Here is a 14,038-nt window from a genome sequence, read left to right as displayed (position 1 = left end):
AAATATTGAGCGGGAAGGGAGCCAACAACGGCGGGCAAATTTGAAGGGGGACAGCTAGTACAAGTTATCCTGACAAAAGTGGTCTTCGCATGCGAAAGGCTCTGGTGGTGACGCCATCTTGGGCTCCACGATGACGTCCGTCTTGCCGTCCTTCTGGTCTTGGTCTCATTGCACCGTTATGGCAACCTTTGCTTGATGCCTCGGTACTCCTCGCCTGCGCTGGCTTCCTTAGCACCCAAGAGGAAACAAGGACGATGCACGCGCTGGCGCCCGCCTGGCGCCGATCGTCATGGCTCATGTCACGAGAGCCTCGTGAGGTTTGCCCTGCCTTGATATCTCCACTCCTCGTGAGCCTGCCTGACTAGGCCGCTCCTAAGGAGGTCTTGCGTCGTCCGCCTCGCGAGGCTTGGCCCCTCGCGAGAGTCTTGGATGCCTTGTTGATGAAGATGGGCCATACGGCCTACTGGCTTAGCCACGCCGTGGGCCGCAGGCAGGCAAGTCTGGGGACCCCCGTTCCCATAACGTCGACAAAGATCAAGGCGACAGAGAGGATGAGCCCACCGCAGACCCTCAAGGAGATGCAGAAGCTCGCGGGCTGCGTAACTTCGTTGGGGCGCTTCATCTCCAAGCTTGACGAGCGCGCCCTCCCGTTCTTCAAGCTGATGAAAAAGAAGGGCCCGTTTGAATGGACTTCGGAGGCCGAGGCAGCCTTCCAAGACCTCAAGAGGTACCTCACCAGCCCGCCGGTGATGGTGGCACCTCGCCCTCTTGAACCCCTGGTGCTTTACCTGGCCGCCACACCCCACTCGGCTAGTGCAGCGCTCGTGGCGGTCCGGGAGGAGCGCGCAGATGCGGGTGTGCGGCGTAGCGCCCTACGCACGGCCGCGCCATCGCCACCTCAGGACGGCGGTCCTGAGGCCCCGGCTACCCCGTCAGACGGCAAGACTCCCGAGGCCCCCTCATCGCAGGCAGGGCTGGACATCATCGACACCCCTTCCCTCGTTGAGCACCCAGTGTACTTCGTCAGCACGGTGTTGCGCGACGCGCGCGCACTTTACCCCATGCCACAAAAGCTCCTGCTCGCGCTCCTCGCCGCCTCGAGGAAGCTGCACCACTACTTCCAATGCCACCCCATTAAAGTCGTCTCCGCATACCCCTTGGAAAAGGTGCTCTGGAGACCCAATGCCGCGGGGAGGGTTGCTGATGGAACATCGAGCTACAGGCATTCCAGCTGGAGTTTAGCACCACCAGGGTCATCAATGGCGCGACCCTCGCTGACTTTGTGGCGGAATGGACTGACTCCCCTGACCGAGGGGCGGGTGAATACCGTTCCCTCACGCTCGGAGATGAGGTGCCCGATGGCTGGGTTATGTACTTTGATGGCGCGTTTGCGCGCCAGGGCGCGGGGGCTGGAGCCATACTCATCTCGCCTACCTAGGACAAGCTCTACTGCACCATGCAACTCTGCTTCCAGCATGGCGAGGAGGTCTCCAACAACAACATGGAGTACGAGGGCCTGATAGCTGGCCTCAGGGCCACGGCGGCCCTAGGGATCAATCATCTCACCATCAAGGGCGATTCTCAGCTCCTCGTCAACTTCTCCAACAAGGAATACAAGCCTAAGGACGAGCACATGGAGGCATACCTGGAAGAGGTACGCAAAATTGAAAAACGATTCTTGGGATTGGAATTCCAGCACGTACCACGTGGAACAATCGAGGAAGGGGATGGCATCACCAAGAGGGCGTCCCGACGCGAACCCCAGAAGCCTGGTGTCTTCGAGGAACGGCTCTTTAAGCCATCAGCGCTGCCTCACTGCAGGCCCGGGGCTGCTTTGGGAGGAACTGCTCATGGCCCCCTCCTCGGGCGCCCCAGCCTGCGGTCCAAGCTCTGGAGCCTGCTTGCTCCTGGCACTCAAACCTCAGGAGGGGTGTTGGACTGAGGAGCTCAAGGCGTACCTGCTCCGAGGCACCTTGCCGGAGGAGGAAGGCGCGGAACGCGTGGCCCGCCAGGCCACCACTTACTGCTTGTAGGACGGCGAGCTCTACCGAAGGCGCCCAAATGACATCTCACTACGGTGCATCTCCAAGTACCAGTGGTGCGAGCTGCTGGCTGACATCCACAGCAGGGATTGTGGGCATCACTCTTCGTCGCGCACCCTCATGGATAAGGCGTTCTGCAGGGGGTTCTACTGGCCCACAGTGCTCAATGATGCCACTGAGCTGATGAGATCCTATGAGGCATGTCAATTCCATGCCAAACAGATCCACCAGTCCGCTCAGGGCCTCCAGACCATCCCGCTCTCATGGCCGTTCGCGGTCTGGGGGCTGGATATCCTGGGCCCGTTTCCCCGAGCGACCTGGGGCTACCACTACCTCTATGCCGCCATCGACAAGTTCACCAAGTGGGCGGAGGTCGAGCCCGTGCGCAACATCCTAGCTGGATCGGCCGTCAAGTTCATAAAGGGCCTCGTGAGCCACTTTGGGGTCCTCAACCGTATCATCATGAACAATGGCTCTCAGTTCACGAGCAACCTCTTCAAAACATATTGGGCTAACCTTGGACCGCAGATATGCTACGCTTCGGTGGCGCACCCATGGAGTAACGGCCAGGCCGAGCGCGCCAACGCGGAGGTCCTGAGGGGCCTCAAGGCGAGGAGCTTCAAGAAGAAACTCAAGGACTGTGGTAGGGGTTGGCTCGATGAGCTTCAGTCCGTGCTGTGGTCCATCTGCACCACCGCGACTAAGCCCACCTGCGAGACCCCATTCTTCCCCGTCTACAGGGCTGAGGCGGTCCTCCCTCATGAGGTCAAACATTGCTCCCCACGGGTCTTAGCGTTTGACGAGGCACGCCAGGACGCCTCGCGGGGGATGGACCTTGTGCTCGTGGAGGAGGGCCACTGCCAAGCCTCGCTCCGTGCCGCGAGGTACCAGCAGGCACTGCGGTGATATCACTGCCGCAGCGTCCGCTCCAGGACCCTCGAGGTGGGTGACCTCGTCCTGAGATGGGTGCTCTCCAGGGAGGGGCTCCACAAGCTCTCGCCTATGTGGGAGGGCCCGTTCAGGATTGCCCGTGTCTCCAGGCCTGGCGCCGCGTGCATGGAGACGCAGGACGGGGTCCCTATCCAAAATGCCTGGAACATCTAGCACCTCCGGAAGTTCTATCCGTGACCAGCAATCACCATGCGCCTCTCAAGTCTCCGCCCGTGACACTCTCACGTAATAATGAGTGGGGATGTACACGCCCCAGAGTCTCCTGAGGGCTCCCACCCACGTCCTAGTGGAAGCCCCATGCTCCACGCTGGCGGGAAGACCAGAGGACTAGTATAGGTGCCGGATGCGGTTGTTCTTTTGCTCGCTTTCTATAGCTAATTTGTCACTTCTTGGAATGAAATTTGAAGTTCTCGCGTCTTTATTTGAAACGGTTAGGAATTTTTTCTCCTCATAGCATTCGCTCTTTCAGGCTTCGCTTTAAGGAAAGTGACAATTGCCCATCGCTCTTCCTCGCGCGTCTCGGGCATGGGGGCTGGGCATGGTGTGTGCACTTGGGCCCGCCTGCTAACACACCTCGCCAAAGCCTTGGTGTCCTAGCCTTTGGCGTTTTAATCCCCGCGCGACGCTCTTAAATGAGCCAACGGGCACGCACGCCCTCCTGAGTCCATGCCTCCGAGCATCGCGGCACGGCATACCAGCGGCGACTGGCCCACGCTCGGGGCTCGCGCAAGGCATGACACCTCCGGAGAACCCCTAACCCCACAGCCACCTGGTGCTTCCCGAGGCCTGAGGACTCTCGAATCCTCAAGAACGAAACCCTGGTAGGACCTCTCCGGAACAGGGGGCGCGCAGGAGGTACAAGCTCCAGAGAAGCATGCTCTGGCGGCATGAGAGTCTATCGCAAGCACACTAAGCTCAGTCATCTCAACCACGATCAGCAAGAACCCGTCAATTAGTAGTAACACGGATATCAAGATGCAATATAAAAACGATAATATAACAGCGCAAGCGCCATGGTACATTACACGCCCAGCAGGACTTTCTACTTTTTTATGCAGGAAAAAGAGAAGAAGCAAAAGGGGACGCACGACCATCACGGCTCCTGAGACCCCGCTCCAGCAACGCCCGCGCTCAGTTGGAGTCCTCCTCCTACTTCACTGGGGCGCGACAGCGAGGTGACTCGTCGCCCTCCCCGATCCGAGTTCGGCGGCGTGGCGGCTCGTCGTACTCACCATCGCTCGTGCTCTCCCAAGAGGAGGAGCCCCCGCCGCTAGAGGCATCGCGACCGTCGCCAAGGGCAAGCTCGCCGCCGGAGATGACACCGCCCCTCCGGCCGTCATTGTCAGAGGGGTGGACGTCATCGCTGTCGCTCTCCAGGCAGCACCCCAGGCGCCTGCCATCTTCCCCGAACTCCCTGGCGTACAGGGTCGCCATGCCGTCATAGCTGAAGTGGAGGGTACACCTACCCTGCAGGCCGCGTGCGCGGGCGAACGGCTGCCAGCCGTGGTTCAGGAACATGTTGCCGATGGGGGTGACCTTGACCTCCACCCACGAGGCCCTGCTCCAGTAGCCATCGGCCTGCAGCCAGAGGCCACCAAGTCCCCTGGCCGGCAGTGCGCCCGTGAAGAAGCGTAGGAGCTTGAACCAGACGCCTGCAGGCCTCTCTACCCACACCACGAACTCCGAGGACGTGTTGGCCGAATGGGATCGCGGGCGCGATGGCCGGGCGGCTGCCACGTGCCTTCCCCCTTCGCTGCGGCTGCCCCGGCCGCGGCAACTTCCGCTGCAGGGAGCAGCACCCCCACAACTGCCGGAGGCGGCGCCAACCTTCGAGGGGGTACGCCCACGCCCCCGGGGAGCCACCTCCGGCGTCACGGCGTACTTGCGAGGACGACCGCGGCCCCTCTTGGGGGGCGGCGAGCCCGATCCCTCTTACAGGTATTTCCCTTCTCGGCGGCCGAGAACCTCCTCACTGGCGCCATGGATGGTCTGGCAAGATGGCGGAAAAAGAAGAAGGAGCGAGCAGCGAGAAGATGAAGATGAGCTGGGGGCTCCGCCCCCTCTCCCATTTATAGCCGGAGGAAGGCTAACCGCCGTCCTCTCACGCTTCAAGCAATGATGGCCTTCCTGCATGTGCCAGGCAGTTGTCAAGTCGGGCAGTTGTCGAGGCAGCATGGGGAAGTGGAGACGCCCACGTACCATCAAGCGCCACGCGTCGACTCGGTCCACAGGTGATTCGGGCCCGTGACGCTTCGCCCTTGCCCTTTGGCTTCGCCTCGAAGCCAAGTCCAAGCGCGCCTTGGGCCCAGGGGCTACTGTCAGCGTTCTGGGAACTAGGGTACCCAGACTTTCCTGCTTGCGGCCCATGGAGTGGCTCCCTCGACGGCCTGGTACGGCCCACCTTCAAGACTTTCAAGACAAGACCCTCGCGAGGGGCCAAGCCTCGCGAGGCGGACAACGCCAAGACCTCGTCAGGGAGCGGCCTCCCCAGGCTGCTCCTGAGGAGCGGAGATTCCTATGGAAGTGCCCAATCGCATGAGGTTGTAGTGACACAAGCCATGACGATTAAGGCCAGGCGGGCGTCAGCGGGCGCAGAGAAGACATTTTCCTCTTTGGTGTTAAGGAGGCAAGCGCGGGCACGGGTTCTCGAGGAATCAGGCAAATGTTTCCATTCCCATGCAACAAGACCAAGACCACCAGGACGGCAGGAAGGATGTTATCGCCGAACCCACCGCGGCGTCACGACCAGAAGCTTTGCAAGCGAAGACCACCTTTCGTCAGGATAAGATGTACTACTTGTCCCCTTTCAAATTGGCCACTGTGGGATCCCTTCCCGCCTACGTTTTGGGGGAAGAGAACCAAGGCCACTCTAAATATAGGTCACCATAGATAGGATCCGAGACTCTCGACTCATTCCCTCACCAGAGCAGACCTTGCAAGGTTGTTCATCCCTTGTACTTGTTCATCCTCAGCCCCTCGTGAGGCAAATCCACCACAAAGCAGGAGTAGGGTCTTACACCGCAAGGTGGCCCGAACCTGGGTAAACTGTCGTGTCCATTCTCTTCCTTGTTCATCGAGCCAGGCCATGGGGCAACGGGTTGGTTGGCTGGATAGGTTGAGTTCTTCGCACACGCCCCAGAGTTCGAACCTTTCTTGGGTCTGCGGAGCCCTGAATCCAACACAAGAAATCAAATTCATTTGAAAATAACAACAAAATGTCCACTAATCTTGTACCTAAACCCAATTCCCATCGTGGTAGAGGTTCTAGAACATCCAGTGCATGCATCAAACTTGTAACAGACACAAGTTCATCACGTCCTGAGAGCACATCCGTCAACGAGCTAGATTCCGAATCAAAACAAAACATTTAGATGCTGGAAATCGTGTCCGGGTTACACTTACATCACAAAGAACAAGAAGCACCGGGAAAATTGTCTATGGAAGCCACGGATGCGAAGATAGCAGGAAGGTCAGGTTCTTACATGGGGCAGTTCAGTTCGAACAACTCAGAAAGTTCAACCAAGGATCATAATATTATTCTGATCCCATGATCAATATATATATATATATATATATATATATACAGCCGGCCTATTTTGCTAATATTAGCAGAATAACTATTCTGATAACACTTCCGCACTGCATGTTCAACAGAAGCGAACTGCATGTTCTTTATGCTGCGCACTGCAATGCTACACGGGAGAACTGCTTCATTTTCTGGCGGTCCGCCCGCGTATTCTGTGTGGAATCGGGTGTTGCGGGATGATTTAATTTGTTTATGGATGTTAGTTGACCTTTATTCTTTGTAATTTACAGGAAAAGCGACTAAAATCTTGGTAAATCGAGGGATTTGGCGGCCGAGTTTTGCTCTGTTCGTTCGTGTTCGTGTCGGATGCGACTTTTTGGCGCTCGAATGTTGTTTGTTAGTCGGAATTGTTTGATATCGTTCGTTTAATCGCACCTTTTACTCTAGAAATTGTGTAATTTTTAGGAGTTAGTTTTCAGTTCCCGCGAATTTGGTTGTGTAGGCGGGTGAGCTTCGTCCGCTCCTCTGTTCTTGTTGATTTTCTGGATTTTGCGCCTCGATGTGTTTTTGAATCTTGTAATTACTGTCGTTGTTGTTTTTAATCCATTGTATTGCGGGTATAATTCTCATTCTTTGATTTTCAATTTTTAAATAAAAGCTGATGTTGTTCGTCCAGTTGTCGTGTGTTCGATGTAGTTTTTTTCGGGGTATTTTTCGATAGTTTAGTTGTTGGACAATTTTTAGGTGAGTTATGTAAGTGCGAGTGAATTGGCACCTCTGTTAGTCTACGACATATCTATATTTCTACTACTTTAATTTTATTGTTGTTGTTCTGGCATACGTTGTAGTGCACTGCATTTTCGTTAGCAGTGTACTTCGTTTTAGCTGCATTACAGTGGTCGTGGCAGCTTATGAGATTTCTCTTTTCTTAAACTGCATTATGTGTTTTAGAGGACTGCATAATATGCACTTTCGTACTGCATTAGCAGTATGGTTAATCTTCTATTGTGCTATTAGAATAGATGGTCCATTATATGCTTTTGTTAGCTGAATAGTTATTATGACAATTTTTTTGAACTGCATACTATGAGAATTCTTTTGAACATCATATGTTAACTGCAAAGTTTCGACCATTCGCATTGCATTGTTACTGTTCAAATGACTATTTTTTTTATATTTAGGACCAACTATGTGTCTGAGAGAACTGCATTACTGCCAGCAGCAACTTGTCTAAAAATGGGTGATAAAATGATGCAGATGAGGTTGCATACTTTAAATAGGCACCGTTCAAAGTGTCTGGTGGACATAATTTTAAAAGCATACATCATTAGCAAAGCATTAGAAATATGCCACCAATGGCTTGCTTTATATTTAGACTGCCTACAGTACAAATATTGTAAACTTCAGGGAGTCTTCTTCTTTGTAGAAAAATAGCATGGCCACTTCTCCGACCTCAAAGCCATTCTGGGAGACAAATTCTTTCCAACCAGTAGTTATGTTGATGCATTCTTCAGAGTCGATGTGGTAGTCAGCTTGCATGTCTCCATACCCATTCTTGTGTTCTGTCTCCAAAGTAACCTTCCCTGAACTCGGAGCAGGAAATTTTACTGTGGATGGCAGTTTCTGCATTTTGGAAAGGATGGAAAAAGAATGTTCATAAGTAAATAACAATGTATGAACATATATATACCCATTCTTTATACTTAAGATGATCTGTTTTATGTTGAGTTAAATATGTACATATACATGATTTTTATAAAGTAGTTGCAATGTATGAACAAACTTATATACGGAATTGACCTCTAGCTTTACTAGGATATATATTATACTGTAACATGTTTGTACTGCAAGGTCATTTACAGTGTACTTCGCTAGCATGTTAAGAGAACTGCAATACTGATCTACTGACCCTCTTTTTTGTTCGTGTGTTGTGGTACTGAAGAAATAGGTGGAACCATCTAGTCTTAATAGGTAAGAAATCTAAACAACAATACAAATTCGGTTTGTATTTGTTGACGCTACTGAACAAATTGATGGAACTATACATTCATATGTGAATTTGCAGCCTAGATTATGTCGAAAATTGTGAGGGGAACAACATACCCAACTTTCCTGCAGATCTGCGGGTGTGAGGCGATGAAGAAATGGTGCCTGAAACCCCCTGTTGGGTATCATCAGGCGCCCAAGCATGCTGCGCCACTCTGTGTTGGTGAGCTCTAGCCCCTCTGCGTAAACACATGTATCTGCTACCGGCGCCATCCTTGCCAAACACCCGCACTTACAGTCCATGGCGGGTTCAGTTGAATTTCAGAGAACAGCTGGTGATGGGATGAACCCTAGATCTACGATTGGAAGAAAAAAGAGGAACTGGGGAGGAGTTGTGTCAGTCTGGAGCACGAATGGATAGGTTTTTTATGCAACCAATTGAGCAACGGGAGTAATAAATGTTTGTGGTTGGTGTTAGTTGGTGGATTGATTCTGATTCAGTGTACGCGAATGCATTTGAGAAGCAACATGACTGCTTACTTGAAAATAGAGAACTGCATTGTCGTATCACAACAAACTACGGAACACGTGGTTGGGCCTGTGTTTGTGGAGTGGTATGTGGTAATTTTTTTAATATTCAGCAGGCTTTCTCTTTGCCTGTTGGGCCTGTGTTTAGGGAGTGAATACACATTCGGCCTGTGTTCGGGGAGTGAAGACGCATTGGGCCGAAGTCGGCCTGTGAGCAGGGCTGGTTCCCGGTGCGTTGTGTGCGGCCTAATGTTTAGTACCACCTCGCCCGCGGAAGGCGCGCCCGACCTGTTTATAACCGCTGGCGAGGCAGCCGTATCAAACTCCTCTGGTTACTTATTTGGGCGCTCATACACGGCGCTCGCTGCTCTATGCTCTCTGACCTGTGGGCCCATGTGCGCCCGGCCCCACGCATCGTGGCTCAGAACGACTCGCCTGCTATGGGCGCAGACCTACTACGAGACTGGCTGGGGCCGACTGCACCTGGGTGGTCAATTTTTTTTCTTTGTATTTTCTGTCATGTATTTTTTTCAATGTAAGGGCGTGCACTGCTTAGCAAACCATTCTTGCACTGCATTGATCAGGGTTCTGTATTTCATGTGCACGCATTCCGTACTACATCTACAGTTCTCATTTTTGTTTTCATGTTTTTGCTCTTATGTAATCTTTTTTCCAATGTAGGGGAGTGCACTGCTTAGTAAACATACGTGTACTGCATTGATTATGTTCCTATACTGCAGGTTCATATATTTCTGCACTACATTTTTTTCAGTGTAGGGGCGTGCACTGCTTAGCAAACCATCCGTGCACTGCACTGATCAGGGTTCTGTACTACATGTGCACGCAGTCTGTACTACATGCACAGTTCTCATTTTTGTTTTCGTGTTTTTGCTCTTATGTAATCTTTTTTCCAATGTAGGGGAGTGAACTGCTTAGTAAATCATGTGTGTACTGCATTGATTACGTTTTTGTACTGCACGTTCATATATTTCCGCACTACATATACAGATCGCATTTTTCTTTTTGTGTTTTTTCTCTTATGTATTCGTTTTTCCAAATTTAGGGGCGTGCACTGCTTTGTTGGGTATGTGTAAACTTCATTTGAAGAGTCTGTACTGCATTGGTACACAACTTGCAATGCATGCGTCCTATTTGCACACTGCATCTTATTTTGTTTTGTGCACTGCTCGAATCTAATGGTACATAAGCAAACAACAGAAAACAAATTATCACAGGCATTCTATACGACAAGTTCATCATCAGCAAACTAATTTCAACAGAAAGCAATCTAACATAATCAAAGTTCATCATTACAAGCGATTCTGCATGGCAAGCAAACTAAGTTCACCAAAAGCAAATGATCACAAGCAAAGTAATGATACATAAGCAAACAACATGAAGCAAATTTGATGATAATTCTAAAACAACGCTGGCATTGTTGGCTCTTTGGCCGGCACCATCTTCTTCTTCACCAGTTAGCGTCTCCCCATCCCCAGCTGCTCCTGGCGCGCTTCTTGGGGGGCTCCTCCTTCTCCAGCTTTGCACGGCGAAGCCCGTCCTGGGTGAGGGTGATGCGGTTCCATATCTCGTACGCTGCGTAGGCGTCCTTTGCCGCGTACTCAATGTGCCTCATGGACAGAGGCAGGGTGGCCCAGTGCTTGTGTTCGTCGTCGGTGATCTTCTTCTTCATGTTGTTGTAGTAGTCGTCGATGATCATGCCGGAGACGTCTCCAAGGGAGTCCAACTCCTTGGTTGCCTCGGGCACCTTCCACTCCTTTTGGATGTCGACGAAGTTGGCGACCTCCAGATTGACGCGCTCTAGCCTGGTTTTGTCAACGTCGATGGAGAAGCCTGCAAAGGTGTACCTGGGGTCGGCGAGGAAGTTGTCGAAGATGGTGCACCTTTCAGCGGCGCTCAGTTCGAAGAGCAGCACCAGGTGTTTCTTGCCGATGGAGAGTTGATAGAGTGCGGGTTTCTACGTCGCTTCAGGATCGTTGTTGTACTCGAGATCAATGCCGACGATCTTGTGGTGCTGGAGGCTGAGGTGGCGCTCGTACTGCGCGAGGGTGATCGCCATCTGCTTCTTGTCGTTGGTGTGGATGACGTGCAACTTGGTGGTGCCGTGGGCCTCCACGCCCTGGTACTCGTCGACGAACGCCATCGCCGGTAGTAGGGCTTGGTGTTTTGCGTGGAGATGGATGTGATGGAGCGATTTGGTGGCAGCGCAATGGATACTTGTGTTGTTGTGGATGAGAAGCCCTTTGGCAGGGGTCTGAATTTAAGGGGAGGACACGGGGTGGGATGGCCGCATCGGATGAACTGCACGATCTCGCTGACGATGCGGTTGTGCAGATCGTGGTTTGGTGTTGCGTTTGTGATCGTGGGCTTGTGGCGATGGAACCGCTCCGATTGGGTGGTTGTATGCGAACGTGGTTTTTTTTATCAGTGATTTTTTTTAACCACCACTTTCTGTGTTAACGGGCATTTTTCACGTTTATATGTATCCTGCGTGATAATGAAACTGCATTGGTTAGTGATAGAGGCAAAGGTGTCCCGTCTTTCGATGAGATGATGAATATCGCTTTGATGGAAGTCGACTTTGACGATCCGACTACGAACGTGCGAGGACGTCGCGCCTTAGCAATCGCTAAACCAACTCCGAGAGGTTATCGACCACGCCGGAGCACGATCAACCTGACCACGAGGGTCTGTTTCCTGCGAGCAAACGAAGAACAGGCAAGAAACTGAGATTGCAATCTGGATATTGCGAATATAAGATGAAAGCTTTATTGATCAAGGTGGGGTTCTGTGACGCCTTTGTCTGGTCGCTGAACACAAACGAAGTACGCGAAGTTGCAGCTATGGCGAACTTTTAATCTAAACAAAACCCAAAGTCTAAACGACGCCCTAAGGGCTGTATATATGGAGGAAGAGGGGGGGAATTTCGTGGCCCTTGAGGAAGGGGTCCGAAACCAACCCTATCTCTTGTTTCCCCACACATACGGACTCTAAAAACAGCCTATACTTATGTATTTCGAAATTACATGGGCCTGGCCCAATAATAAGGTGACGCAGCACCTAGAATAGCCTCTGGACGAAAGTTATGAAGTAGCATCTTGTATATTTCGTCCAAGGCTTCATGCACGCATTATGGTGGCTTCAACGTCCTGAAATCATCACTTGTAACTCCGTTCTTGTTCCCCATGCGCATGCCATCATCTCCATGCTTGTTCTTGCTCCAATGTTCATCCTTCTCAAAGCTAGGCCCTTCATTTGTAAGCAAAACAAATGTATCCAATTTAGGCAGCATCATATTCTCATGAACATTAGAATCATTAGCAAGAAACGAAAGTACCTGGTAATTTAATTGGCGTGCGCGAGCTCTAGTAATTGGTCCAGTATGTATAGCAGCAGGGACTGTGGGTGTAATAATTGTATTGATGTCCTCATCATCCTCCCCTTCTTGAAATGAAGTCGTCCTCGACGGAAGCTCATCTTCCTCACCCAAATAAGGCTTCAAATCTGCAATATTAAAAGTGGGACTAACCCCAAAATCTGCAGGCAGCTCAAGTTTATATGCATTATCATTTATTTTCTCTAACACCTTAAAAGGACCATCAGCACGTGGCATTAGCTTTGATTTGCGCAAATCAGGAAATCTATCCTTACGCAAATGTAACCAAACAAGATCTCCAGGTGCAAACACAACATGTTTTCTACCCTTATCTCCAGCAAGTTTATATTTAGCATTCATACGCTCAATGTTTTCCTTAGTTAACTCATGCATTTTTAAGATCAATTCAGCACGTTGTTTAGCATCAAAATTAACCTTCTCCGAAGATGGAAGAGGCAACAAATCAATAGGTGCACGAGGTAGGAAACCATACACAATTTCAAAAGGGCACATCTTAGTAGTAGAATGCAATGAACGATTATAAGCAAACTCAATATGAGGCAAGCAGTCTTCCCACATTTTCTTATTATTCTTCAAAACAGCCCTAAGCATAGTAGACAATGTTCTATTGACTACTTCAGTTTGTCCATCAGTTTGGGGGTGACAAGTAGTACTAAAAAGCAGTTTAGTCCCCAACTTAGCCCATAAACATCTCCAAAAGTGGCTAAGAAATTTAGTATCACGATCTGAAACAATAGTATTTGGCACACCATGCAAGCGAATAATTTCACGAAAGAACAAATCAGCAACATTAACAGCATCATCGCTTTTATGACATGGTATAAAGTGCGCCATTTTCGAGAATCTATCCACGACAACAAATATGCTATCCCTCCCCTTCTTTGTTCGAGGTAAACCTAAAACAAAGTCCATAGATATATCCTCCCAAGGAACACTAGGTACAGGCAAAGGCATATATAAACCATGAGGATTGAGGCGTGACTTAGCTTTTTGACATGTAGTGCAGCGAGCAACAAAACGCTCAACATCCCGTCTCATCTTTGGCCAAAAGAAATGTGTAGCAAGTACGTCCTCCGTCTTCTTCACGCCAAAGTGTCCCATTAATCCTCCTCCATGCGCCTCCTGCAACAACAAAAGACGAAGAGAGCTAGCTGGAATGCATAGCTTGTTAGCACGGAACACAAATCCATCATTAACGACAAACTTGTTCCAGGTTCTTCCTTCTTTACAATTCTGCAATACATCTTTAAAATCAGCATCATGCACATATTGATCTTTGATGGTCTCCAAACCAAATATTTTGAAGTCAAGTTGTGAAAGCATAGTATAGCGACGAGACAATGCATCAGCAATAACATTTTCTTTACCCTTCTTGTGTTTAATGACATAAGGGAAAGTTTCAATGAATTCAACCCATTTAGCATGTCTACGATTCAGTTTAGCTTGACTTTTAATATGTTTCAAAGATTCATGATCAGAATGTATAACAAATTCTTTGGGCCATAAATAATGTTGCCATGTTTCTAAAGTCCGAACAAGAGCATATAGTTCTTTATCATAAGTAGAATAATTCAGACTAGGCCCACTCAA

General features: G+C 50.4%; 2 protein-coding genes across 2 annotated transcripts; one reads left to right on the top strand and one right to left on the bottom strand.

The window, feature by feature from the left end:
- The first annotated feature begins 1,061 nt into the window (after positions 1-1,061).
- LOC141027157 (uncharacterized) lies at positions 1,062-2,948 on the top strand. The gene is made up of 2 exons (XM_073504127.1): positions 1,062-1,166; positions 2,397-2,948. The coding sequence occupies exons 1-2, from the start codon at positions 1,062-1,064 to the stop codon at positions 2,946-2,948; spliced, it is 657 nt and encodes a 218-aa protein (XP_073360228.1).
- A 7,553-nt stretch (positions 2,949-10,501) lies between these two features.
- On the bottom strand, positions 10,502-11,194 carry LOC141027156 (uncharacterized). Its single transcript, XM_073504126.1, has 2 exons — positions 11,013-11,194; positions 10,502-10,934 (listed from the first exon to the last, which is right to left on the bottom strand). Exons 1-2 carry the CDS (start codon positions 11,192-11,194, stop codon positions 10,502-10,504), a joined length of 615 nt encoding a protein of 204 aa, XP_073360227.1.
- Between the last annotated feature and the right edge of the window lie 2,844 nt (positions 11,195-14,038).

Source organism: Aegilops tauschii, chromosome 7 (assembly GCF_002575655.3).
Source record: "Aegilops tauschii subsp. strangulata cultivar AL8/78 chromosome 7, Aet v6.0, whole genome shotgun sequence".
Taxonomy (NCBI): Eukaryota; Viridiplantae; Streptophyta; class Magnoliopsida; order Poales; family Poaceae; genus Aegilops; species Aegilops tauschii.
This window is presented reverse-complemented; position numbering and strand designations above follow the sequence as displayed.